Source organism: Ostrinia furnacalis, unplaced genomic scaffold, assembly GCF_004193835.3.
Source record: "Ostrinia furnacalis isolate ACB-3 unplaced genomic scaffold, ASM419383v2 OfSCF3056, whole genome shotgun sequence".
Lineage (NCBI taxonomy): Eukaryota > Metazoa > Arthropoda > Insecta > Lepidoptera > Crambidae > Ostrinia > Ostrinia furnacalis.
The window spans coordinates 638753-666614 of NW_021133295.1; the positions used below are offsets into that span (position 1 = coordinate 638753).

General features: G+C 38.2%; 1 protein-coding gene across 1 annotated transcript; it reads left to right on the plus strand.

Annotated features, from left to right (window-relative positions):
- Nucleotides 1-206: 206 nt before the first annotated feature.
- On the plus strand, nucleotides 207-27813 carry LOC114357145 (probable G-protein coupled receptor CG31760). Its single transcript, XM_028310640.1, has 16 exons — nucleotides 207-327; nucleotides 10883-11066; nucleotides 12955-13141; nucleotides 13391-13549; nucleotides 13633-13771; nucleotides 13855-13987; nucleotides 14907-15039; nucleotides 15177-15330; nucleotides 15674-15783; nucleotides 16135-16279; nucleotides 17256-17325; nucleotides 19226-19364; nucleotides 22470-22575; nucleotides 23483-23626; nucleotides 24050-24208; nucleotides 27253-27813. The coding sequence occupies exons 1-16, from the start codon at nucleotides 235-237 to the stop codon at nucleotides 27280-27282; spliced, it is 2085 nt and encodes a 694-aa protein (XP_028166441.1). The 5' UTR covers nucleotides 207-234; the 3' UTR covers nucleotides 27283-27813.
- The last annotated feature ends 49 nt before the right edge of the window (nucleotides 27814-27862 follow it).

The following is a 27862-nucleotide window of genomic DNA, read 5'->3' on the forward strand; positions in this document are numbered from 1 at the left end:
GAAGTATTGTAATACGAATGTTACCTAATATTTTTACCCGACTGCACCGGAAGGATATGGTTATGATTTTTGTTATTTTTGAAATAAAGGATGTTCTTCTCGAATTTTAGAAAACTGCTCTAATTTATATTTTTACAGCCTGATTTAAAAACTGCTCTAAATTATATTTTTACAGCCTGTTTAATGTCAGTTTTGTTCCAGGGGTGCGCGCTATAGCGCGAATGGTGCGCCGACATGGGGGGGCCGCGGCGCGTGTCGAGTGCACTGCTGCTGCCCTTCGCGCTGCTCGCGCTCCCAACATCCGATGCCAATGCCACCACATACCGGGTGAGAAGACAAATTCTTAGTCCTTTGATCTCTATTTTTAACCGAATTCTAGGTTTTTTCTACTATAGTGCATTTTTTAGTTTGCCAGCCTGCTTTCTATTCTACTTTTTAGTGCATCTTTTCGGACGGTTTTTTTTATTAAAATATTAATTGCCAATAGGATTGGCTCTTGAGTGAAGACGCAATTTATGCAATAAAGATATTGACTAACTATAATATGATGAAGCAAGTTTGCCCAGAGATGCCTCTTCAATAACACTGACGCAACGTTGCACTTATTTTCCAATTTTTGGCTGTAGATACCTACGAATGATTCACATAATCAGCTACTTCACGTTTAGCTTCTTTCCTCACATAATATCTTCACACCATGTCCACCCAAGACCAATTTATACGATTTCTTTTACCAATAGGCATCGCAAATCTTTTGCAAAAAGCCGAAATAAAATGGAGATTTTCGCGCTTCCGGTCCTATCAAACGATGCCCTCAATACCCTTATGTATGATAGAACATGTTACTTCTATCACACGATTCCGTCAATATACTGTAAGATAAAACATGTCATGCATGTTACATCTGCCGCGAATGATTTATGTCACATTAGGAAGACATGAAAAGCAAGCGTTTCTTATGAATACCTACCTACATACCCTCTCTTATGATTGCATGACGAGTTCACTTCTTTCAATATAGGAAACAAATAAGTTAATGTTAATTGCGATACGCTAACGTGGCTATTAATACGATACAAAGCAAATTCTGAAACTAAAGTTTTCATACTTACTTATCCATAAATACATCTGAACATTAAGCAGTTATTAATTGTAGGCGCTTAAGGAAAATAGCCTCAAACCACGACCATTAACCTTATCCAGGGATTCCTACTGGGATTATGGGAAGTATATAGCGGGAGTCCATTATTCTAAGACTATTTCTTAAGAAAACGTCCAAGTAACTTAAAGGATTTCAGTAACACGAAACATTTTCATAATTAAATTATAAATTGATCAAAATATGATAATTTTCTTACACCAGGCAAAGTGTCGTAGAAATAAAATGTAAAATGCCTTTTATTATACGTCATACTTATACCAAAATCTCTAAAAGGAATGAAGTACCTCTGAATTTACTTTATAACGCGGACTGCTATGCAATCTAGGCAGTCGCATAACGTTTCACTTGCAATTTCCTAAGTTCTGCCTTCTAGTTCCACAATTTCCACAAATCTGGGAATTCAGAGGCAATACCGCACGCTGCCAGCTGCAGACTCGAGAATAGCCGAATCTAGCCAGCGCGCAAGCCGCCTGGTGATGTGATAGCCGTGTGCAATTGCTCAGGGTTGCCATGCATGCTATAGTCATGGAAATAATTTTACCTTTTGCCACCAAATTATGTACAGATTTCCTTGACGGCGCATTGTGAATATGAGGAATTTTAGTTCGCAGTTGGTAGTATAGTAGGCCTGATAGGTTACTTTCACAATCACAACATAGGAATCTAAATTAATTTTAAAAATGGGTTAAAGCATTATGTTTTGATAGGTAGCAGCTTAGAAAAGTTAAGGCAGGGTCTCAGGCAGGGTATATTTGGAGTTTTTGTACTTTGTCAACCCTAGAAATAGTCCGGTTGGGTTCGCGGTAAAATCGGACTGCTGAACGCGATGGAGACGTAATCTCAAGTTAATAGGGTTGCTGATGTATCAATAAATGGATAGTAAACATTTTCGCATCTAGCCATCTTAAAATGTCAGAGTTAGCTAAAAAATACAAAATATGATTTAAATTAATATTTGTCGGGTCGAACTTCATGCCCCAAACTTTTTACAACTGACTCTACTTGTCATTATTCGGCTGAGCGCTATGGTGGCTGTGTCTCTACATAGGTAAGTATAGGAGGGTGTGTCTATGCTAATTATTTTTCAGATAATCAAAATTTTATTGGTATTTTAAGTGAAGAAAAATAAATGGTATTTGATTTCTCTCCTGTACTAATTTCTAAGTAGAAAAGCGAACAAACCGAATTTTTAAGTGGAAACCCTGGAGTCAGTTGGCCATAAAGGTACGATCGTAACGTAACTCTAACTTGGCAACAAGTATAGCGCTGCTAAATGTTAGTAAGTAGGACAGAACGGTCGTATCCATATCCTACTTATTTTCCGATAAGAAATCGTGGAAGGAAAAATAAATCGTAAAAATTCTTTACCATAAAATAGGTAAGTATGTGTCCCGTTTTTATATGGACAAAGATAAAATATTTAGAGAGTACCTACCTAGAGAGATATTTAGGCACACGCAAGGATGTGTACTAAAGTGATAGCATAGGCTCACTTTTCATTTTGTTATTCTCTGTTTACCATTGGCAAATAAAATCAACCTATTTACTTACGCTATTATGCCTTATTAAAAAGACTGTAACAAATCCTACATATCAATATTCAGGACTTTAAAACATATTGCTTTCAAACATACTTCACACTTTAGACTTTATTAGACATTTTCCACTTGCTTTTCTTGCTTATCAGGGAAATTTATAGATTTAAAGTTCATGAAATCAAATCAGTAGGACACCGCCTAATTTTGTACAAGTTTCATAAGGCTATATCCCTGTAGTACCTATAAGTTTTTCATATCGTTCTATGGAAAATGCGTTTATTTAGGTAAAGGGTGGCTCTTCAAATAGCTTAGGGCCCTTGTGCCTGGCCGAGTGGGGCCGAGTGCTGGTACACATTTAGCCCTTACAAACCGTTCATGTAGACACGTTACGTCAATCACAATACTAATATGTTTACGTACTTATTACTAACTAGCTTTTGCCCGCGGCTTCACCCGCGTTAAATTTAGTTTGTCACAGATCGTCATAAATCATTAGCCTATATGTTAATCTGGGATATAAACAATCCGTTCAATAGTTTTAGCGTGAAAGAGTAAAAAACATCCAGACATACAAACTTTCGCTGCAGAGAGTAGAACCCATCGAAAAAGGACTCATTAGGAATCACAATGTCGATTATGGAAAACACAAATATTAAAAAACTCACCGTTTGTTCCCTGTTTAGCCATCAATGTAATTCCAGTTTACCCAGGATGGACAGTTCGACTTCAATGATAGTTGAGTAAGTCCCAAATCTACATTTAGGTAATAGTTTCCAAGACATGGAGATCTAAGTAAAATCAAAACTTTACTAATATTAAGTCGAAATCTTGACCGTGATTTAGGTACTAGTTATCTAGGTTTGTAGTAGTAGGTCTGTGTGCCGATACCGTTGAGAGTATTTTAATGAGCTCCTCGAAGTTCAATTCTAATTATTCTGAAGCGGATAACTTAAATTACCTAGGTACTTACTTATGGAATCAGTTTGACCTTTGCGACGTTCGCTAGATACTCGCACAGAAGTTTTCCGACATCTTAGTCAAAGAAGGTAGATACGATTTTTTTTTATGAAATTATTATACAGTTATAATGACTTGCTTAATTTGCACTTATTTCAAGTTAAAACTGAAAACCTAGTGTGAAAAATAATTCTAAACTACATTCGGCAAAAAATTCGATTACACTTTCTCATGGGTACCTACTTCGGATATCCGTCCAATTTATTTGTTTACATCGAGTTAATCGTTTCCAAAGTCATTCCCGATCACGTGTAATCAAAGTTTAATCCTTGGCAGGCTTTGAATTGAGAAGGGTATTTCTCATCGCCACGGTTCTCATCGTCACCTTCGTGGCAAATTTTATTTCTAACTTATTTGAACTTTTTGCAAACAAAAATTGTAGCGTTTGATGTGAAGATTGTATTCTCAGTAAATCAGTCAAATAGTGAGTCTCGTTTGGAAGCTTTAACGTTTTGAATTTTTTGATGCCACGAAAGTGATTCTGTATTTCACAGCAATTATTTTTTCAAACTTTACTACTGTAAATGACTCTTAAGTGTTTATATAACACATATTTTGTCTTATTTTCATAGATAAATAGCAATAACATACTATTAGGTACCTACTTAAATACAAGATACAATTTTACCGATTAACTCATCTACTAAGTTACAAGATTCTACGCAATTGGTTTTAAGGGTGACACTGGTGGCATTCTGAAATGCTAAAGAAGCAAAAAACGGATTTAGAACCTCAATAAAAAAGAACTCTTACTGATTATCAGTCCCTCAACAAAAATATATTTTTTATTTTGGCCAGAGGGCCTCGTATTTTATTATTATTGCAAGCTTTTATTTACTTTCACAGGTCTGGTGTAGGCAAATCTTGCAACTTAAAATTGACCAACTTCCCGGTTTCCCATTGAGCTGAAATTTTTCATGCATGTGTAAGTCGGATGACAATGCAATATTATGATGACATGGAGCTAGAAGGTAGCCATAGGAGCTCTGCAATAAAACGACATAACCCCATAGAGTTTGGGCTCATTTGATTTGTATTGATGAGAACTTCCATCCTATATGGTAACCGGGGTCTGATGATGAAGCCGGAAGGTGGCCATAGGAAATCCGCACTGAAACGACACAACCTCATCGAGTTTGGGCTCATTTGGTTCGTATTGACGAGAACTTCAATCCTATAATGATAACTAGGGTCTAATGATGGAGCTGGAAGGTAGCCATAATAACTACGTAATAAAACAACACAACTTCGTCAAGATTGGTAATTCGTATTGACGAGCACTTCAATCACATATGATAACTAGGGTCTGATGATGGAGCTGAAAGGTGGGCATACGAATTCTCCGCACTAAAGCGACACTACCTCATCGAGTATGACTTCAATCCTACTTATATGTTAACCAGTCTGATGATGGAGTGGAAGGTGGCCATAGGAACTCCGCAATAAAGCGACACAGCTCCGTTGACTTTGGGCTCATTTAATTCGTCTTAAAGAGTACGTTGGCCTATATCAGTGATTTTCAACCTGTGGGTCGCGACCTCCTGGGGGGTCGCCAAGCCTCTATTTGTACAAGTAAACCTCGCGATTAGCTTTTAGTCATATAAAGTGAGTAAAGTAATAAGTTGATGGGTTTGAAACAATTTATATTTTATTTTATTCTTTTTAGCGCATTAAAAGCTTGTTTTTCAAAAATAATTTTTATTCCAATCTTTTATAACTCAAACTTCAGATTAAATTTATCTTACAAACAGATACCTACACAGTCACATATACAGACATACATACAGACAGACAACAAAAATACGAGGCCCTTATTTATTTATTGATGTACTGATCTCTACCAACCACGTATAATTTATTAGTTATTAAAATATTGTAAAAACATACATAACATACAACACCAGTCACTATATTTTGAAATAAACCATTGCAAGAAATCACTTTCGTGGCCTAAAATCACCTTTGTGTATAAAACACCACGAAGGTGATGCCACGAAGGTGATGAAAATTTTAGTTTTTTATGAATTATCCTTAAATTTGAATTTAACGGTTCAAGTTGAATACTACACAAATAAGTCTAACATGTTGAGTTTTCAATGGCAAAGTTTCAATTAAATTGTTTAAAGTTTAGAGGTAGAAAATATTGTTCAAGCAAGCGACGGTATGTCTATGGATAATCACAAAAAGTTACGTATTTTTTTCGCGAAGCGACGATCGACCTATCTCACCTCCCCAATGGTCGAAGCGCGACTGACGTTAACCGAATAGAATGCTGTGATTGGTTGCTAGTGTTCGGTTTAACGGCAATTTTGTATTATTACTCAAAATTTTAGGTACCTAAAATCGTGTGACCAACGTATTTCGCTTTCTCAATTCAAAATAATTATAAGAAGATATTTTTTTGACTGTTGTGTGGAAAGTATATTTAATTACGATGATTTTAGTATATGATACACACAAATTGAATGAAAATTGTGAATGCAGTAACCAAATGTTTCATTGCAACCGAAGGTGTGACACGATGAGAACGCGAAAAATGTCCCCGTTTTGTATCGTTTCATGTGATTTTTTCGTATTATTTTTGCTTCTATTACGATAAAATTTATTTTGTATGTAGCTAAATAGATATTTTATCATCTGATTTCAAAGTTATTGTTCTAACTTATACCGTTTATGAACTATTACTGTGTGACCATCAAATTTGAGTGTAAATGAGAAGTACCCAGAAATCAATTAAAACCTGTGATTGCTCTTGTAAACCAAACTTGACCAAGATTTTGGCCTGAGAGTACTTTTAGAAGCTTTTTTAAATAAGTGTAATCAATAATAAATAAATTAAGGAGTTGAAGCTATAGATAAATACCTACCTCTTGGCAAACATTTAAATCAATTCCCGCAAATAATTCCCCTCCACACACGTCTGAGCAGAGGAAATTAGAGATAAATGAACTTAGAAACTTTCCCGACAGCTGCACGGCTCATTCGGAACTCGTTAGGGACTGCTACTGTGTAATAGTTGACATTCAGCGAACACCTCCATATCCCAGTTAATTACTTAACCGACACGGATCGTCGTCAAGGGGCATATCCCATTACAAGTGAGCGCAAGTAAATATTTATCTTTATGCCCCCTTAGTCAGTAATTAGAAAATTAAGACGTGTTTATTATGGTGTGGGTAGCTCTTTACGTTGAATGAAATGTAATCCAATTAAGTCGAACAAAGGTACCTAGTAGGTTTAAGCTTTATAGTTGCAAGTGTACACCTATTGAATCGAAGCAAATCAAAAATGCATATTTTTCAGTGTATTATCCAAGTTCTAAAATTCCCGGATACAAATTGCCTAAATTATTTGTAACCATCGCCATCGGTCATGAAACTATTTTTGAATCTAAATCTATTACCGTTTCTGCTTCAAATCATCCTGTCGGTAGCCACATTAATTAATGCCAGAGCACAATTAATGTTAAACGCTCTGCGACAATCAAAACGCAACGATACGTTAGCTGTTTCGCCACTCGTAAATTTTGGGAGTCACATGTCGGTTTCCTTAATTAGGGACGGTTACAAATGGGCCCCTGTTGTTGACACAGAGGCGTTATACGCATCATTTAGGGAACACACGGCATCCTCGATGTAAATTAAACATAACACCTAATTTCTACCTTTGGGAATTAAAGATCTATTTGGAAATGGGTACTAACGAAGGTTCCTGAAAGCGTTCAGTGTTGTGACACAGATATTTGAACTAAAGTATGGATTGAGGATTCTTAAACCTCGCTCTAACAGTAGGTAACTAATTAACAGTTACAACGTTCGCTTTGTAGTTACAACCCAAGTAACATTTTACTCCATTTAAGAGTTCACATTTAGTTCCAATGTGTACTTAAAGCATTAGTACAGTTCACTCGTGATGTATAAGCTGTATTATTGCAATTAATTACACCTATACCTGTCTAAGGGACTTATAGGAGTGTAGACTAGTGTAGAGTTATACTTTTATACGATTGTTGGTGTTATAATACTCTAACAACTATCCTTTAGTCAGCCATCTGACTAAGAGCATTATAGGAGGGTAGAGATACGGCAACCGCTGTTTAACGGCCTACTTGTACGATGTTATAGAGCTAGCATTTTAATAGAACACACGTGGTCATTTATAAAGCCAAAGGCTGTTATGTTTACTTGTTTTAGACTGTTATACAGCTAGTAGCTGTAGTAGGACTTGTTTGTGATAATTAAAATAACCTTTTTTTACTATCTGTACAAAAGTGTTTCAATGGTTCGCATGTACACTGTAGGCTGTTAAAAGGACTATATGTGTTGTCCATTAACATCAATAGCAGTTTATTTGTCCACAAGTACTACTCTTATTTGCTTTAAGCTGAACATGAATGTGAATGTGATATTCTATTACACATTTCCCCAAGCCTGTTTTTAGTTGTTCATGGTGGTTCTGTACATGATGCAGAGGAAAATATTATGCCTGAACCTGAAATTTCCCTTCAAAATATACCAGATATCAGAGTGTGATGATTGCAGTTCTTGTGATAGTGAATACCATTTTGATTTGGACAATTATTTAACCTTTCGCAAAAAAAAAAAAGAACATGGGCTATTGAAAATCGTATTCCTCATTCCGCTTTGAATAAATTGTCAAGCATAATAAACGAATTTAAACCGGGAACACTACCGTCTGATGCTTTAGGTATTCATACTTGACTATTAGTACCTGGGCTAGGTGATTTAACGGACATTAATAATTTTTATTGCGGATCTCTAAAATTTCAGTATTTGAAAGAATTAAAGATACACAATTGACCTGAACTAGGTACATCTTAAAGCTGTACATAAGTTCACATTAGAATAAATTTATAGACATTAGCGCTGTAGTGGTACAAATGTGGAACTTCATATTATAGATAACAGCATTCTAACTAGGGTTTCTGCTCGAGCTTTCTCGAACTCGAGAAAACTCGAGAAATTTGTCTTCATTCGAGACGAGAAAAAAATTGCCGGAGCTCGAGAATTCTCGAGTTTCGATTTTGAAGCTTTAATATTCTTGAAAGCCGATTTTCTTAGACAAAAGTAAGTTTTTTATTATTTAATAGGTCAACGTTGCTTTTAGACTGGCCTAGTCTTTCCTTTTTTAACTGATTTGATTTGCAAGTCATGATCTTAATTGAAACTAAGTAATAATGTTCACCAACAAGTATGCTATATTTATTATGTATGTTTAATCTGACTGAAAAATTTGTTAACTAGACAGTTACCTTACCTAACAGACGTTAGGTTAGGTACTCGTACCTTCTCGCAAAGTTTATTCAAGTCGTAATCTGTAGGAAATTTAAAAATGTAATAAAAAGTTTTTTTTGTTCATAAAAAAAACTATTTATTTATTTATTTAAGGACAGCTAACAAGACACACACAATTAACTGGAAAAAACATTGAAAACAATACGTTTTCATAGTGTAGCCTTAATTAAAAGCTGCCACGACATGTGCATAGATTGCGTGGAAGCGTGGCATCGACTAGTCTAAAAAAAATTGAAAATTTATTTTTTTATTTATAGTAATTTTGCTATTTGGACTTGTGTTCTTTAGAAAACAAGTGATTCAATTGTAGCTCCAGATTTTTATTGTTATTTATCCTTAAAGTGCACGCGACTTTATGACTTTTGTTATGATTATTAGTAAATATTATTATGAAAGAAGATTTTATTTTTTGTTTATTTCCTTACCAAAATAAGTGGTACTAAATTCTAATATTGATTGTTGTGCATAAAAGTAGGTATATTAGATTAAAAAAACCTGTGTTTTTATTAAATTTCAACCGATTTCAGCAGTTTTCATTAAAAGACTCGAGACCCGAGAAAACTCGAGACTTTGGCCTCGAGAATTCTCGAAACTCGAGAAAAAAAATAGGTCGAGAAATCAGAAACCCTAATTCTAACAGAACACATGTGAAGCTAATATACGCTCACCGCATTAAATTGGAGTTATAACAGTTCACATAGCCGTATTTCATTTCCACCATTTTGTTCTACATAACCTAAAATATTTACCAAATAAATCTCCAAAATTAATGCAGATTTATCACAAAATTCGCAGATAGAGCGATTGAGTTTTGGTTTCATGTTATAATTAATTACCGTAATATAATTATAATGCCAATCCAATATCAAAAACTGAAAATTGTAGATTTCCTCTCAGCCAGTTTTAAATATTTTAAAATGAATATCGCGTTTTTACAGAGGCGCGTAAATATTTTAGCTGTAAATATGTATACATTTCACGATAAAGTTGCATTCCCAATGGCATTAACATTATTAAGTATTTAAAACCCGTGTTATTATTTGCATAAATGATTATTTTTGTCGGACTTTATAACTTTGAAAGCTGTGCATTTAGCCACTTGTTACTCTTTATTGTCCTCACGTACGTTGTATGGTTCACACTGCGTCCCATACAGTGCCGTAAGTCAGCCTTAAGTACGATGTTACTACTTAAACTGCTATTATAATGCTATTATACTGCTAATGTACAGCCATAGTGAACTTAAAGCTGTCTAATTTGTGCCCAAACTGGTTCTATAAAAGCATTATAGCAAGCTATACAGCTCGTATACAGCTGACATACACAGCTTGTGGAGTACATGTGAACGACTATTGAACTCTTAAATGGAGTAAAATGTTACTTGGGAATGTACTTAACATGGAAATTAACTCACTGTCCCACATGTGCATCAAGAATAATTTTGATATACTTAATCGTAAAATCAATAGTGCCTAGTTTAAACTGTCGTAAACCTACCTTAGCCGTAACCTCAACAATGTAGTCACCGCTCCGGTCTTATTAAGAGCACATAAAATTTTAATATGGCTCTTGTAAAACACCTAGCCGGTTAAATTAAAGTCCGACTACAGTACTGAGTTTCTTTTGGGAAATTGGGACTAGCGGACAACCTTATGTACCCTACCTAAATACATGGGCTGGTAGTATGGTCATTCCCAGGACCATGAAAGGCTGATGAAGGTCAAAAGAGTTTTCCCTAATTTCACTGAGTTGGCAGAGTAGCTCTTCTAAGTACCTACATCGACATTTAGCTTATCCTATGTAATAAATATGAAGATGGCTTAATTCTGACAGTTCTTTCACTTTTTCAGGAAGATGTAGAGTCATCTTTGCGACTAGTGCACGCAGTGGCATCGGGCGCGACTGGCGCTCTATGCGTGACGCATCGGTACGGAAGACTACGCGCTCCCCTGCACGCGGCGCGCTGGGACACGGTGAAAGCACGCGCAGACCTGGCTGCGAACGTGCTTCATCAGCTGGGGTTGGAGACTGCTGGTTAGTATTGAAAAACATCACGCCTAGTATCTTGGCCTGGTATCTGTTGCTCATGCTGATAATATCGTTTTGGGTATGAGGGTTCAAAACATTCGAGTCTTCGGGTAATGTTGTTGGGAACTTGAGACTAGCCTTGCAGTTTCCCTGTGGGTATAATAGTGCAAATAAAGTGTTCGTTACATAGTAAGTAGGTACAAGGGTCCACTTGTTTGATTTGATCACAGTAATTTTGGATCAGTTCGGTTGTAGATATAAGACTTGCATGAAAGTCTCTAATCACTAGGACGAGTACATTACATCGGAATGAATGAAAAATGTTTATGGAAGAATCATTTGGGAATCTGATAAACTTTCACTCTACAAAAATTACCTGTAACTTGCAGAATGAATGACCTAACATAGAATGTAACAATAGAAGAAAAGGTAACACGTATAAAAACAGGCTGAATGCTTTTCAGAGAATCCAGGCGTAATAAATATCATTGCGTTAAAAATGACCATTATGGAGAGTAGGGTTGGGGAAGTAGATGTAATTTCAGCGTACTGAAATGTAACGCTGTAGATTTAATTTAAATGTAAATGATTTGACATTATCAGTACACGGACGTGTGATATAGTATTGCATTCTCTTTCCTTTTATGATTCTTAACGCCTACGCCTCTGTGAGAGACTCAATATCGCGAAATCATGTTGAACAAATTCGATTGTTGAGTCTCCAATATTTCCCAGAACGGGACGAAAAAGTATACATGGGTCTCAGTAAATAAAAATCAAACAGTAACGTTTTCCTCATGAGGGTACCTACTTGAAAAGTAACATCCCATGTTTGTATAACATTATCTACCATATTACGTCCACATTCTATCGACATAAATTTTGGTGTAGTTTTAAGATATAATAAAATTAATAACGGTTTAGTTTAGCTTATATTTCATACACAAATACCAATTCTACGAGTATGCTATGTATACGAGCGCACCTATGACGCGTCTGAATGCAGGCAAACGTGACATTTGAAAGCTGACCCAATTATTGCCTATTTTTATTAAATAGAACTCCACATATTAGTGGCTTTCATAAGTCAATCGGACAATCGGATGAATTAGGTCATATCAATTACCGTTCTCAATAGGAACCATTAAATGCAGAGAGGGTCTGTCTGTCTGTACAAACCTTCTGCTATCAGTAAGTATATAAATAAAGTAGCTAAACTGTTCCTTGTACAAAAGAGCATTTAAAGTTTTCCTACAATTTCTACGATCCTATTTCTATTACATCTCTAATCTCTTTCATCACTTTTCATAGCTCTAGTTACGTTATAATATAATATTGTAATTTTGTTACCTAGTAAGACTGCTAAGACGCGGTATGCACCCTAGAACACGTAGGTACTCTCCGTTGAATACACAACAGTTTCTATTATACGGCAATCGTGACGTCGGTCGTGTTATCGTGTAGCTTGTCCTAAAAGCCCTTACGAAATTTAGATAATTTTAGAGAACTGTACCTGCTTTGATCGTAATGCACCCGACTGACTTGACGGCTGTCTGATGCAGACGCAGTGGTCAACCCGAACTAGAAAGCCAGCGAGTCGAAATCGAAACCCAAAACTTAACTTCAAAGTTGGTAATGTTTGCCTACTCATGCGGTTGCTTACTGTTGTAACCGAGTTTAGATTTATCTACTTTGTCTTCAAGATATCATTGGTAAATTACGTTTCGATATTTTTCTGAAAAAATAATCACATTCATACTATACATTAGTAGCTTAGCTAGTAGGTAAGTAAGTAAAAAGTTAACTAGATACAAGTTTAGCCTAAAAAAACTAAGCTCTTCTTACAAAAACCATTAAAAAAGTAAACAAACGTATTATTCTTACTTCATTCCAGAAACCCTAATGGCAGTATCTCAAGGGCTGGTGATGGGGTCAGAACGCGCGGTGGGCTCTCGAGCGCTGGCGCTTCGGTCCGACGGGGTGGTCAACAGTGCGGTGGCCTGGGAGCGCTACGGCACTGCGGAACCGGTGCCCGTGGTAACACCACAACTGGAAAAACCGCCTGACCCTGAATATCCTTGGTAAAAAAACAAATATTTTAAATAATTTCACACAAACTTGTTAAACAACAATATTTTTAAAGTTCTAAAGTTTCTCCGCTAAGTTCACTCAACCTACTTTGATGTTTCCCGCGCAAAGCCGCAAACAGAATTCATGTTTATTTTAACGTTCCGCCGAAAAAAAAATCAATATAAATTTGGAACTGTACACTTCAAGCCAACATAAAAAAAGCAAACATTTTGAAAACAATGTAAATATTTTTACAACAGGTACGTTTCGGCACACAATAGTGAATCTCTTCGTTCATCCAAATTTATGCCTTCTCCGATTGGAGTCCAAATGGAAGGCTGGTGGACGTATCCTTATTACAGTTGTGAAGCAAAACGGTGGCTACTCTCGTACACTGTTCCAGTCTCAACAGTTCGAGGGTAAGATTTTAACAATTATTTAAATAAATCTTGTTGCAATTACATTGCAGAAAGGCATATTTTTAGATAACATTTATTTTCAGTTTGAAAGGTGTAGTCTCCCTTGATATTGATATATCTAATTTGGAAATAAATCAATGTGAAGCAGAAGTTGAAGATGACTGTAGCAATCAGATTTATTCATTCCATGGTACGCACAAGTGCCCAAACGAAACTACTTATGTAAGTATTACATAAATTATGTCTAGAAAAATACAATTCTGCTGATGTTACTTAATTATTATCTTATGTATAATCTCTTTCAGTGTGAATATAGACCAAATCGAGAAATAAGTGCACGGCATGCCGGTTGGGCGCGTGGGTTGTATATTTGCAAGTGCAGACCAGGATATTACTCCACAAATCATCCAGAAGGATTTAATGGATCATTAGTAGAAGGTTTGTTTAGTGTTTTATACAGGATGGAAACGTTAAGTGATCTCACTCGATTATTTCTAAACTATACAAGATATCGAAAAACTGATTACTGATTCTGAAAGTGCTTCACAAGTTCTTTCAAACGGTACCAATAATAGGTTACAGAATAAACTGGATTTATCCGAAAATTCAATGCTTCCAGCTTCCATACATTTAGCAAAACCACATAATATTAAAAACTATTCAAGATATTTAAAAACTGTATACTGATCCTGAAAGTGCTTCACGAGCTCTATCCAACGGTACCAATAATAGGTTACAAAATAAACTGGATCCATCCGAAAATGCAATGTTTCCAGTTTCCATACATTTTGTAGAGCCACAGTCATGGCACTCATGTCTTGATAATATTATAGCAAGTAAAGTCTAAAACCAATGTTTTCCAAGAACAATTTTAAATAAGAATGCAATTTACGAGTTCATTTTATGTGTTTATTATTTAATAAAAAACTTAATACTTCTAATATTGTTTGGCTGGCGTACATTTAGTATGGAGGCTGAAAACATTTAATTTTCGGATAAATCCAGTTAATTTTGTAACATATTATTAGTACCGTTGGATAGAGCTCGTGAAGCACTTTCAGGATCAGTAACCAGTTTTTCGATATCTTGTATAGTTTATAAATAATCGAATGAGATCACTTATCGTTTCCACCCTGTATAATATTTGTTGTGCAGGTAGATTACAGTGCAAGTTTGGCCTATGTTAAGTCCAATGCCATGATTAATTTTTTAGTTTTTTTTCTTGTGTGACGTTTGTAAGACAGTCGTTCAAATAGTGCTCAGTGTAATGTTTGCTTGCTTTGTTTTGTTTTTTTTGCCGGTAAACTTTATAAAAGTTTAAATAAAACTTATAACTAAATATAATTCGTTTTTCTAGTTGCATACCAAGAGTTTGAAGAAAACGGTGTGGAAAACTGGAGTGAACCTTACGAATGCTTAAAATGCCAGCCAGGATGCGAATCATGCAAAGGACCGGAACCATGCCTTGCAACTTACAACTGGCCATTCCGGTAAGTTTATTACAAGTTTACTAGGCGTTGAGTATATTAAAAGTATTAAAAACATTCAAATTTTGTCTCTACTGGTTATAAACCCTCATTAATTACTAGTTCGGCTTTATGGCTTAATACTATATTGTAATTTCCAGGATATCACTACTAGTAATATCAGTAAGCTGTGCGGTGATGACAGTATGCCTGACGATCTACACACGCCACCACCGTCGTGTGAAGGTCTTCCGTGTGGCCAGCCCTGTATTTCTCTCAATCACCTTGCTAGGTTGTGCTATAATGTACATGGAGGTATGTAATTGCTAATTAAGCTAGATTATCAGCAATAAACGTAAACAATTAGGTACTTAGTTTTATCATATTGTCTTTACATACTGAGTTACTGGTAACTTGACATATTCAGATCAAAATGAGATCAAGGAGATCAAATGCCGTAACACCAAATATTATCAGTGGTTTTCTGCTTAATAAATCTTTGCATACGAGTACCTATTATCTGAGAACATAGCGCACGCTGTTATATTTCATACTTTGCCTGCTCTGTAAAACATTGGCACCAGATTTTATTTTATTAGACATATTTTAGTTAATCTAAAGAACAACAACATAATTAATATTATTTATTCTTTTACAGATGGCAGCAATTTTCCCAGTACTTGATAGATATTCATGCATTGCTACAAAATGGACTCGCCACATGGGTTTCTGCATAACTTACACTGCCTTGCTCATGAAGACTTGGAGGTAAACTACTATAAATTCAGACAAAAACCTGTTAGTACGTAAGGGATCCCTTTCTTTGACATAATATATTTAGTAGGTACTAATATACTTTGGCATAATTTTTTTCACATAATATTACTTAGATAATATACCTATTTTTAGCCCCTATTAGGGAACCCAAGGTGGGCCACCCCTAAGCCTAGCTTTTTATTTTTTTTACATATAAAAATGTAATATTATGAGAAGTATCAATGCATAATTGAATTATGCCATTGTATGTATATTATTGCTTAAAATTATATGCAAATAGGGAACCATTAATAATAGTTATTCATTCTATCCTGTATTCTTCATGATGTTTTTTATTGTCAGGGTTTCACTGACATACCGAGTGAAGTCAGCCCATAAACTGAAACTGACTGACAAGCAACTGCTGCAATGGATGGCTCCGATACTGCTCATTATGCTGGTCTACCTTTGTACTTGGACTTTGTCCTCTCCACCTGATGCTGAAGTTGTAAGTTGATGATTATGAAATAGTTTATTTAGTACTTAAGTCTCTTCCAGGGCAATTATACACGTCCCAAATTAGATTATGCATTAAAAATATCACAGGAAATTTATGTCAAGCTGAAGTGGCAATGAGCAGAGCACATAGTACGTATAACTGAAGGCCGATAGTGCAGCAAGGTTCTGGAGTGGAGGCCACGTACCGGAAAACGCAGCGTCAGACGTCCATCCAGGTGGACAGACGACCTCATAAAAGTAGCAGGAAGGCGCTGGATGCAGGCTGCTTCCTAGGGCGATGTGAAAATCAATGCGGGAGGCCTATGTTCAGCTGTGGTCGTCATGCGGCTGAAATGATGATGAAGAAAATGTCACAGTTATTATAAGGCCTCAGCCTCGAATTTCGCGGGCAGCGGGGCGGCGGCGGTGGCGGCGCGGGAGCGGCAGGATCTTATGCGTAAAATCAAATAGACCGGTTCTCGATAACAGCGGCGCGGGAGCGGGCAACGAGCGGGCGGCGCACTCCAGTCTAGCGGCGCGGCGTCTTCTTTTGCCCACAATAAATCGAGCGCTAGGAATAAAGAATCGAAATAAAATTGTCGCCGTTGTTCAGACATTTCGTTCGCGAATTAAAACAAATATCTCGACAACACAACCCCGAACACAACATTTCGCCGCTAAAGTGCCGCGCGAGCTGCCCGCTTGTTGGAGAACGGGTCTGCGTTGCCCGCCCCGCTCCCGCGCCGCCGCCGCTCCCGCGCCGCTGCCCGCTAAATTCGAGGCTGAGGCCTAACAAGTCGGGTCTGAAGATGTAATATGGGCAGGCCTCCCACTAAGTTGACCGACGATCTGGTGAAGTTCCCGGGAAGTACCTGGATGCGGGCAGCGCAGGACCGGTAGTTATGGAAATCCTTGGGGGAAGCCTTTGTCCAGCAGTGGACGTAATTTAGCTGATATGAAATTAAACAAACTAATTTTATTTCCAGATAACTGACAACAAAGGTCTCAAGTTCAAACAATGCACATACAATTGGTGGGACCACAGTTTAGCTATAGGTAATATTTTATTTACTAATAGACAATACTACGTCTTCCAAACGAGCTGGAAGACGTAGCGTGGGCAGGCCTACGTAAGGTCGCGGGAAGAGCCTCGATGCGAGCAGCGCAGGACCGTGCATTGTGGAAAACCTTGGAGGAGGCCTTTGTCCAGCAGTGGACGTCATTTGGCTGAAACGAACGAACGAAGACAGTACTAACTTATCTGTAATGATTTATCTAATTTCTACACTCTCGAGCTAAAGTATGGAATCATTCTATTCGTTGTCTCGAGTGATCTTTAGAACTGAATGACTGTGAAGATTAAATTAAAATTTTTATAAAAAAAAAAAAAACGGACTCCAAAAAACCTACACTAAAACGTAGAAAAATAATTACTAATTACCTACTTATTTATTAGGACGAATTATTAATATTTATGTAGGTATACCATGATTGATACTTCTGGAGTCGGTGCCACGATTATGAAACATGTAAAGTTTGCCTGCACCGACTCCAAAAGTATCAGTCATGTCATGGTATACCTACATAAATATTAATAATTCGTCCTAATAAATAAGTAGGTAATTAGTAATTATTTTTCTACGTTTTAGTGTAGGTTTTTTGGAGTCGGTTTTATTTTTTTTTATAAAAATTTTAATTTAATCTTCACAGTCATTCAGTTCTAAAGATCACTCGAGACAACGAATAGAATGATTCCATACTTTAGCTCGAGAGTGTAGAAATTAGATAAATCATTACAGATAAGTTAGTACTGTCTTCGTTCGTTCGTTTCAGCCAAATGACGTCCACTGCTGGAAAATAAGTAGGTAATTAGTAATTATTTTTCTACGTTTTAGTGTAGGTTTTTTGGAGTCGGTTTTATTATTTTTAAAAAAAAATTCTTATTTCTTGCTTTTTAGTTAACTAATTATTACCTCGATGTTACCACTGAAGGTAGGCAGTACACTGAGACCAAAAAAAAATGGTTCATAATCGGCGGAGATCGGCGTATAAAAAAGTTCATCCCCAATTTTCCACCCTTGGGGGTGAAATATTTTCTTCAAATTCGCATGAAACCACCCTTTTGTTAATACCTATTCAACAAAAAAATAATCGTTCAAATTGGTTTATAATCGGCGGAGATATTGCGTATAAAAAAGTTCATCCCCAATTTTCCACCCTTGGGGGTTGTTTTTTTTATTATTAAATTTAAATGGGACCACCCTTGAGGTATTACCTATACGCCGAAAAAAGATTTGTTCAAATCGGTTCATAATTGGCGGAGTTATAGCGTAACAAACATAGAAAAAAAAAACATACGGGTAGAATTGAGAACCTCCTCCTTTTTTGAAGTCGGTTGAAAATGGTACCAGTTTAAAGGAAACTTAAACTTGATACCATAAATACTTAGATAATCATTGAGTTCTTCAGATAGATCGGAACAAAATTAATATTTATTTATTTATTTATTTATTTATTATTATCCTGAGGAAGTAACAAATATGTCAAGTAGAAATTATACGAAAACTATAGTGGGGCTACAGCAACGCTTCCTCACGCCTCTAATTTGAAAACGCTAAAGGTTTCGGCAGACCAAACGCGGGGCAGTAGCAGCGCAGTTTGAATGCGGGCCCGCGCAAGTTGTAATACAAGAAACTATGAAGTGTGTCACACCAAATGGCAATGCCAGATTTTGTATGGAAGGTGGCGTCTTTTTTTTTCGCGCGGCCATCGACCAAACTTTGTTTTTTGATTACAAAATAGTGTAATAAACCAAACTTACTATGGCATGTATACCTCTAACTTCAGTCTGAACTGAGTTTTGATTATGCTGCATTAGAAGTTTGATGATTTTTCATACTAGATTTGCTTTTTGCGTGCAAGTTTTGTTAGTAACATTTACCAATATAATTTTCAGGGGAAATATTGTTTCTGCTTTGGGGCGTTCGCGTCTGCTACAGAGTGCGACATGCAGAGAGCTTGTACAACGAGGCGAGGCTCATCTCTATCGCAATATACAACATATTTACTGTCAACTCTCTTATGATCGCTTTCCAGTAAGTATAAGACTAGGCGCAGACCACCGATTTTTAGTTGGGCCCGATTTTAATTTGTATGAAGAATCGGCCAAATCAAATCAACGTAATGTGCGCACTTCCATACATGCCCATACTGATCAACTGCCCGACTAAACTATCGGCCGACGAAGAATCGATGGTCTGCGCCTAGGCTTATTGTACTTTTTTTAAGAAAATTACTTAGTTCCTGCATTAGTGGTTGGTCTATTCCATTAATTAGTTCACCCAGGTGATCGAAATTTACTCCAGGCGAAACTTTGATGTCCTTTGATGGCCCATGGATAAAATAACCTAGGTGACAAAGTCGAAGTAGACTTGTTATATTGATCAGGAATGCTGAAAAATAAAAACTGTTTTGTCCCTTGAAACATACTCAAGTAATCGTAGGTCCCTAAGGCCTAAGGCATTAAGGCGATTAGTGTCCTCAATCCGCGTAAAATGGTCATTTTGTAAAGCCTACTCCTCTTTTACTGCTGGACAGAAATAGTTGAAAAAAATATATGTTATACAACAGTTCAAGGACTACATTTGACACGTTTGAATTTTTCCTACGTCTCTTTGTTGTGGATTAAAAAAATAAATACGGGACATCGATTTTTTACTTCAATTCCCTACTCCTCCCAAACGGCTATGTTAATTTTAAAGATTTTTGCACGAATAGATTAAGAATTCTTTAATCTTTAAATGACACGTTGCGTTTTTCAATCGAACATTACTTTCATTCATAAATTTTACTTTTGATAAATTCCGAACGTTTTGCTGTTGAGGGGGCCTTCGCGGGGTGCGGGCGGCAGTCGGCCGCTGGCCTTCAGACGGGGAGGTTGTGTTACTCGCTGCAAACTGACATTAGCGATCAAAATGAATTTTTTCTTTGGCTGAGTTGCACCACCTGACGTGACCTAACTTTGACCGTAGCTTTGGCGATAACCGGTGTTTTTTTGTATGGAGTTTGACAGATATTTGACTTTTGTCAAATTTAAAATAAGATGGTGCAACCCAGCCTTTGTTTGACAATATATTTTATGTCAGAGTTGTTCATAGAGTACGTTCAGTCAGACGATACGATTGAATTAAGGCATGCTTGGACGCTATTATCTACCTAAATAGAATCTATTAGTGTAAAAAAATCGACTCCAAAACAAACTGCACTAGATAAGTAAAAGTAGAAAATATATTCCGTTATTTATTTACTAGGTCAAATTTATACCATGATTGATATTTTCGGAGTCGGTGGTAGCACTGGCAGCCTACGGTTTGGTAATTTGTTTTGGAGTTGGTTTTAATTTTTAGTGAAAATTAATTTATTTCATGCTTTTGTTGTTGTTGACCCTGTTGTTGCTACTGAAAGTCGACATTGAGACCATATTTTTTATGTTAAGTGCTGTTATCTATACATATGAAAAAAAGGGTCTTGACAGACAGACGGACGAATAACAGAGTAATCCTATAAGGGTTAAATAATTAGTTGTTTCCTTTTGAGGTTCGGAACCCAAAAAATATATGCGCGTTGACTTAGGAACCTGATCTGTTTTTTCGTTGGTTACTATGAACCTTATTTTTATAGTTATTTTATGATTTTTGAATGCATCGAAACTTTTAAATGGAGAATAAAATTGGCCTATTGAAAGTCTCCGTATGGGAAATATTTTGTCAAAATGACAATTTTATTCTTGAGATAAAAGCTCAGATAAAAGATGATAAGTATGCAATAATACGTAATTCAAAGTCTTTATTTCACGCATATATACCGACATAAATAACGACATCTGATTGAGTTTATGAAAATGCATCGAAAAAATGGTTCGATGAAATATGCGGCCATGAGAGCTTTGAAAATGAATGCAGTGATGTAAGTATCTATCTAACATTCCTTCACTAATTTGGAACGTGTCTTTTTCTATTATATACCTAGATTCTGTCCTTACGCAATTTATCTGACTAAAAGCTTGTTACGAGATTTAGGTAAGTTCTTGTAGATGTACCTATTATTTACCTATCCGTGTTTTTTTTAGATTTACTTTAAAATTAAGTTACGTTATGAATGTATTTTTGTTTACACAAGTAAATCTCGCGACGAGCTTTTAGTCATATAAATTGAGTAATGATAGAATCTTTATTTTTTATTCTATTCTTTTTAGAGCATACAAAACCTTGTTTTATAAAGAATGTTTTTCTTTTAATTTTAATTTAAGCATTTTAGTATTTATGATGCGGAATTTACTACGGCGTAGTAGCATCGTTTTTCTTTAATGTAGCTCGTAATAATTCGAAGAATTCTTATGGCCACATTCCAGCTCCATCATCAGACCCTGTTTACATATAGAATTGAAGTAGGTACTCGTGATTTGTAAAGTAGTTTACCGTAACTATGTAAACCCTAATGTAAATAAATAAATACAAATCAAACGAGCCTCAACTCGATGGAGTCGTTTTATTCCGGAGTTCCTATGGGGTCACTGACTTTCCAGCTCTATCATCAGATCAGCTCCATGTCATCATAATATTGCATTGTCATCCGAATTGCATGTGTATCCGAAATTTTAACTCAATCGGTTGTCGTCAGGAAATGGGTCTAACTAATTCATCTTGCAAAATTCCACCCGAACAAACATACTTTACACACAACATACATTGTAAGCTAAATAAAATAAAATAAAAAATATTATCCCATACAAAATGTTCATGGATTTGTAATTTTTGTTAAATATAAATACCTTACTATACGGTGCGCTAGTTTAGAACATTTCGGGCGATCACTTGCGCCTGGGTTGAATGACATCGACATCAAGGTTCATCAATTCAAGTTTAAAATAATAGGCAGTAATGTATGAAGAAAGAGCTTCTATTCTGTACCTACCTATGCCCGTGTATTTTTGATTGGTGTCAAATCGGAGTTTTCGTGCGGGGCGCGCGGGTGTTGTGCGAAGCGTGAAGGTCAAACGCTCAAGGTCATTGAGGACTCTAATCGCCTTAAAGTTTGGAGAACCCTGATCTAATTCAATGCTCATAATATGCCCATTTCAATCCGAAAATGTACCTACTTTCATTATTACATGATGAAATATTTTTATTTCTTTCTTTCAGTTTACTAATCTTGCCAAGAGCTGGACCAGACATCAAATACCTGCTGGGTTTCATCAGAACCCAGTTGTCTACATCCACTACAGTGCTGTTAGTTTTCTTGCCAAAGGTAAAAATGAGTTTTAATTTATTTTAATATTGATTGTACGGCTTAAATGCTACAACTTTCCCTGAAAGAAGTAAGTTCAAAAACAAAAACCTTGACGGAGCTATGGGATTCGCGATGCCAAAAGTAAGGGCGTCAGCGAAAGACCAGCTTCTTGACATGCCCTTGCAAGTAGGGTTGCCAGGTCTAAAATCACAAAAGCCGAACTCTGTGCTTCATTTGGCAGGACATTTCACCCTAAAAGCCGGACATGTGACTGTGGTTCAGTGTGGTTTCAGCTCATGAGTGAGTACTCATCATCAGTTGCTAACCAACATCCTGATGCGTGCGCTTCACATTATTTTGTGGCACGACTTCCGCCTGGTGCGGCAACCAAACAAAAAGCCGGACAACACAATATTTGGCCGGACAAGACCGTAAAAGCCAAACATGTCCGGCTAAAGCCGCACACCTGGCAACCCTGCTTGCAAGCATGTAAAGATAAATGTTGAGCATAATGGCGCTCAGTAATTGTTCTTGTTTTGTTGTTTTATGTACTTACTGTGGCAATAAACTGAGTCTGTTAGTATGGCGATGTTAGCATGTCACTGAGTTTGTTCCGGCGTTTCTTCTCAGCACTTGCCATAATGTTTGTCTCGAAGCGCTGGTAGAGCCCAAAAGATAAGGAGTCACAAAGTGGCCCTTTAAGGGCTACCTTTTTTACTGTACTTATTTCTCGTTCATAAATCCATCTGTGGAGATAATAATTTTGATTTTGAAAGTTTTTCTATTCTAATGCCCAAAAGATAAGGAGACATGTAAAGTGGCCCCTTTAGGGCTACCTTTTTTACTGTACTTATATCTCGTTCATAAATCCATCAGTGGAGATAATAATTTTAATATTGAAAGTTTTTCTATTGTAATGCTCTAGGTGCTTCGCGTAGTCCGCGGCACAGGCGACACCTGGGACAGCCGGGCTCGGGCCCGGGGCGTGCCGGCGTCGTCGTCGCTCAACGGCATTGGGCTGGTGCCTGACGAGCCGCCCGACTTGTACCAGGAGAACGAGGAGCTCAAGGTACACTTACTTGGGTTGGAACTTCATCATCATCATCATCTCAGCCATAGGACGTCCACTGCTGAACATAGGCCTCCCCCAATGCTTTCCATGTTACCCGGTTGGTAGCGGCCTGGTCCAGCGCTCTCCTGCTACCTTTATGATGTCGTCGGTCCACCTTATGGGTGGACGTCCCACGCTGCGTTTTCCGGTACGCGGCCTCCACTCCAGAACCTGCTACCCCATCGGCCGTCAGTTCTGCTTACTATGTGCCCTGCCCATTGCCACTTCAGCTTGCTAATCCGTCGGGCTATGTCAGTGACTTTAGTTCGTTTACGGATCTCATCGGATTAGAACTTGCTTGAATAAATAATGCTATCCACGAAGACGCGCTCGAATCCACCCAATCGAAAAGAATATTAACATAAACTTCTCTAATTACAGGAGGAGGTCCAAAAGCTAGCAGCACAGATAGAGTTCATGAAGATAGTTCAGATGGAGATGCACAACCGTCACTTAAGACCACGGCCTGGCGGTTACTTCACGACCACCGCCAACGCAGCGCCGCAGAGCCCTATGCATCCCACGGTGAACATCTCACAGGTATAACGCCAGTAGTAAGTAGCCAAGAAATACGGAGGATGCTTTTGTTACTCGAAAGATAGCTTAAATGGAGATGCACAACCGTCACTTACTACCACGGCCTGGCGGTTACTTCACGACCACCGCCAATGCAGCGCCGCAGAGCCCTATGCAATCCCACGGTGAACATCTCACAGGTATAACATCAGTAGTAAGTAGCCAAGAATACGGAGGATGCTTTTGTTTCTCGAAAGATAGTTTAAAGGAAGATGCACAACCGTCACTTAAGACCACGGCCTGGCGGTTACTTCACGACCACCGCCAATGCAGCGCCACAGAGCCCTATGCATCCCACGGTGAACATCTCACAGGTATAACGCCAGTAGTAAGTAGCCAAGAATACGGAGGATGCTTTTGTTACTCGAAAGATAGCTTAAATGGAGATGCACAGCCGTCACTTACGGCCAAGGCCAAGTAGCCAAGAAATACGGAAATCGACGATATATTCTACGGCTTTGAATTTGATCATCTTAAGGGCGCCTTAATATTAGACACGTGAGGAAGTGCTGCAGTGGCAGCACTGAGACGTGCTTGCTGCTACTAGTTTTCATAAAATTTTTAGAAGCACCACTACCAAAGTGACACTGACTAATACCCGTCTTCACCATCAATCCCTAATTCTCGCGTCTCATTTGAAGGCGCCCTTACGGTTCAACTGTCAGCGCCAACTGCTGCGCCGAAGAGCCTTATGAATATGCACCCTACGGTGAACATCTCAATATATCACCAGTAGTAAGTAGCCAAGAAATTACGGAAAACGACGATTTATTCCACGGTTTTGAATTTGATCACCTTAACTGATGATGAATGGTTCAACTGACAGTGCCAACTCAATCGCACCGCAGAGCCCTATGCATCCCACGGTGAACATCTCACAGGTATAACACCAGTAGTAAGTAGCCAAGAATACGGAGGATGCTTTTGTTTCTCGAAAGATAGTTTAATGGAGATGCACAACCGTCACTTACGGCCAAGGCGTGTACCTCTAGCATGAACGACTTTCGTCTTCGAATCGTTTGCGTATTCGACAAAATTCGATACTCAACCTTCAAATTAAACGATAACGTGACAATTTTGATTCTCAATATAAGTTTCGTGCAACCATTTCTGATACTAAGTTCACTCTACGACACGTTCACAAGGTCGCTGTTGTAGTTTTCGTACTAAATCTTTTGATGGCGATTCGAATACGCAAACGATTCGAACTCGTAAGTTTTTCGTGCTAGCCGTACGACCACCGCCAATGCAGCGCCGCAGAGCCCTATGCATCCCACGATGAACATCTCACAGGTATAACGCCTGTAAGTAGCCAAGAATACGGAGGATGTTTTTATTTCTCGAAATATAGTTTAAATGTAGATGCACAACCGTCACTTACGGCCAAGGCAAGGCATACCTCTAGCTTGAACAACTTTCGTCTTCGAATCGTTTGCGTATTCGACAAAATTCGATACTCAAACTTCAAATTAAACGACAACGTGACAATTTTGATTCTCAATATAAGTTTCGTGCAACCATTGATTCCACGGTGAACATATCACAGGTATAACGCCAGTAGTAAGTAGCCAAGATGAGGATGAGGATTATTTAATTGATTTTCAATTGGAATTCCTTGATGGTTCAACTGTCAGCGCCAACTCTGCTACGCCGCAGAGCCCTATGCGTCATATGGTGAACATCTCCAGTAGTAAATAGCCAAGAAATACGGAGAACGATTTTATGTTTCGATAAAAATAGATCAAACGTACGTCACTAGTGAGCGCGCAAAAAAATTACATTAAATGTATGACGGATTGTAGAGCGCCCCTAGCGGAATCTTTCAAGAACTAAAATCTCTTATATTTTTAACACGCTCTCGCTAGTGACGTTTGATGTAAATTGTAAACTCACATTAAGCCCTCAAATGGAGATGCACAACCATCGCCTGCGGCCGCAGCCTCATAAATAGTATCTCAACCGACTCTTTATGCCCGATTGGTACTGTCGACAGCATATCATTATATTTTGTTGCAAAACCGCTCTTATAATAATTACACAAGATTACGATTGCTGTGCCGCCGATACATGTAGAATCTATCGGTTCCACGACAGCATAGAATGTGTGAATGGTGGCCGGTCGCAAACCGACGTACGCGATCGGGCCGTATCGAGCGCATAAGGCGCCCGATCAGTGGCGAACCCAACTAGAGGGTTGCCAACCGCGGTGTTGGACCAAAGTCCAGTCTACGGCGGGCTCACTCTAGTGGGCCCGAGGGGACTACGGACGCGGCCTGAGGGCGCCACGGTAGGCTCGGGCCTCAGCTCAGGCCGTGTCCGGAGAACGGGTTTGGGCATTGGGGGATGCCTATGTTCAGCAATGGACGTTCTGAGGCTGAAATAATGGTGATGATGATGAAAAGACAATGCCGGAAATTGGCGTCTTTTTTTTTCGCGCGGCCATCGACCAAACCTTGTTTTTTGATTACAAAATAGTGTAATAAACCAAACTTACTATGACATGTATACCTCTAAACTTAGTCTGAAGTGAGTTACGAGCATTAGAAATTGCAACAAAATAGTGACATTGTATGTGTAAACAAACAATATCATCCATTAAAGGCTCCAAACATCAGTATGCAGCAGAATCAGCGCAATAAAAAAATTGCGCAATATTTTGTTGCAATTTCTTACAAAACTTGCGCGCAAAAAGCAAATCTAGTATGATAATCATCAAACTTCTAATGCTCGTAACTCAGTTCAGACTGAGTTTAGGGGTATACATGCGATAATACGTTTGGTTTATTACACTATTTTGTAATAAAAAAATAAAGTTTGGTCGATGGCCGCGCGAAAAAAAAAGACGCCACCTTCCATACAAAATCTGGCATTGCCATTTAAATATCCACGACAATTCTATCTGTGGATAAGTGGTTATCAAGTGTTATTAATTGTAAAATAATCAATTAAGTAAACCATGGCCTTCTTAATATGAATAAATAAATAAATAAAAAATCTATCGGTTCCAGGACAGCACAGAATGGGCAGGCCCCGTGTGACTGGTGGCGCTGAGCGACAACGGCTGGTCGTGGCCGGGGCCCGCTGCGCGCCGCGTCACAACCGCGCGCGATCCCCGTCCGCCCGCCTACGTGTAGCACCGCAACTCGCACCGCAACTCGCACCACAACTCGCACCACAACTCGCACCGCAACTCGCACCACAACTCGCACCGCAACTCGCACCACAACTCGCACCATGCACCGCGTTAAACGAGCCCGCCTCCGTGTAGCACTGCCCTTAGCACCGAAACTCTCACGACGACTCGCACCACAACTTGCAACGCAACTCGCACCACACACCGCGTCGAACGAGCCTGCCTTCGTGTGGCACCGCAACTCGCACCACAACTCTCACCAACCACGCACCGCGTCGAACGAGCCCGCCTTTATGTAGCACCACAACTCACACCACAACCTACACCACTACTCGCACCGCAACTCGCACCGCAACTCGCACCATGCACCGCGTCAAACGAGCCCGCCTTCATGTAGCACCACAACTCACACCGAAACTCACACCACAACCTACACCACTACTCGCACCGCAACTCGCACCACAACTCTCACCAACCACGCACCG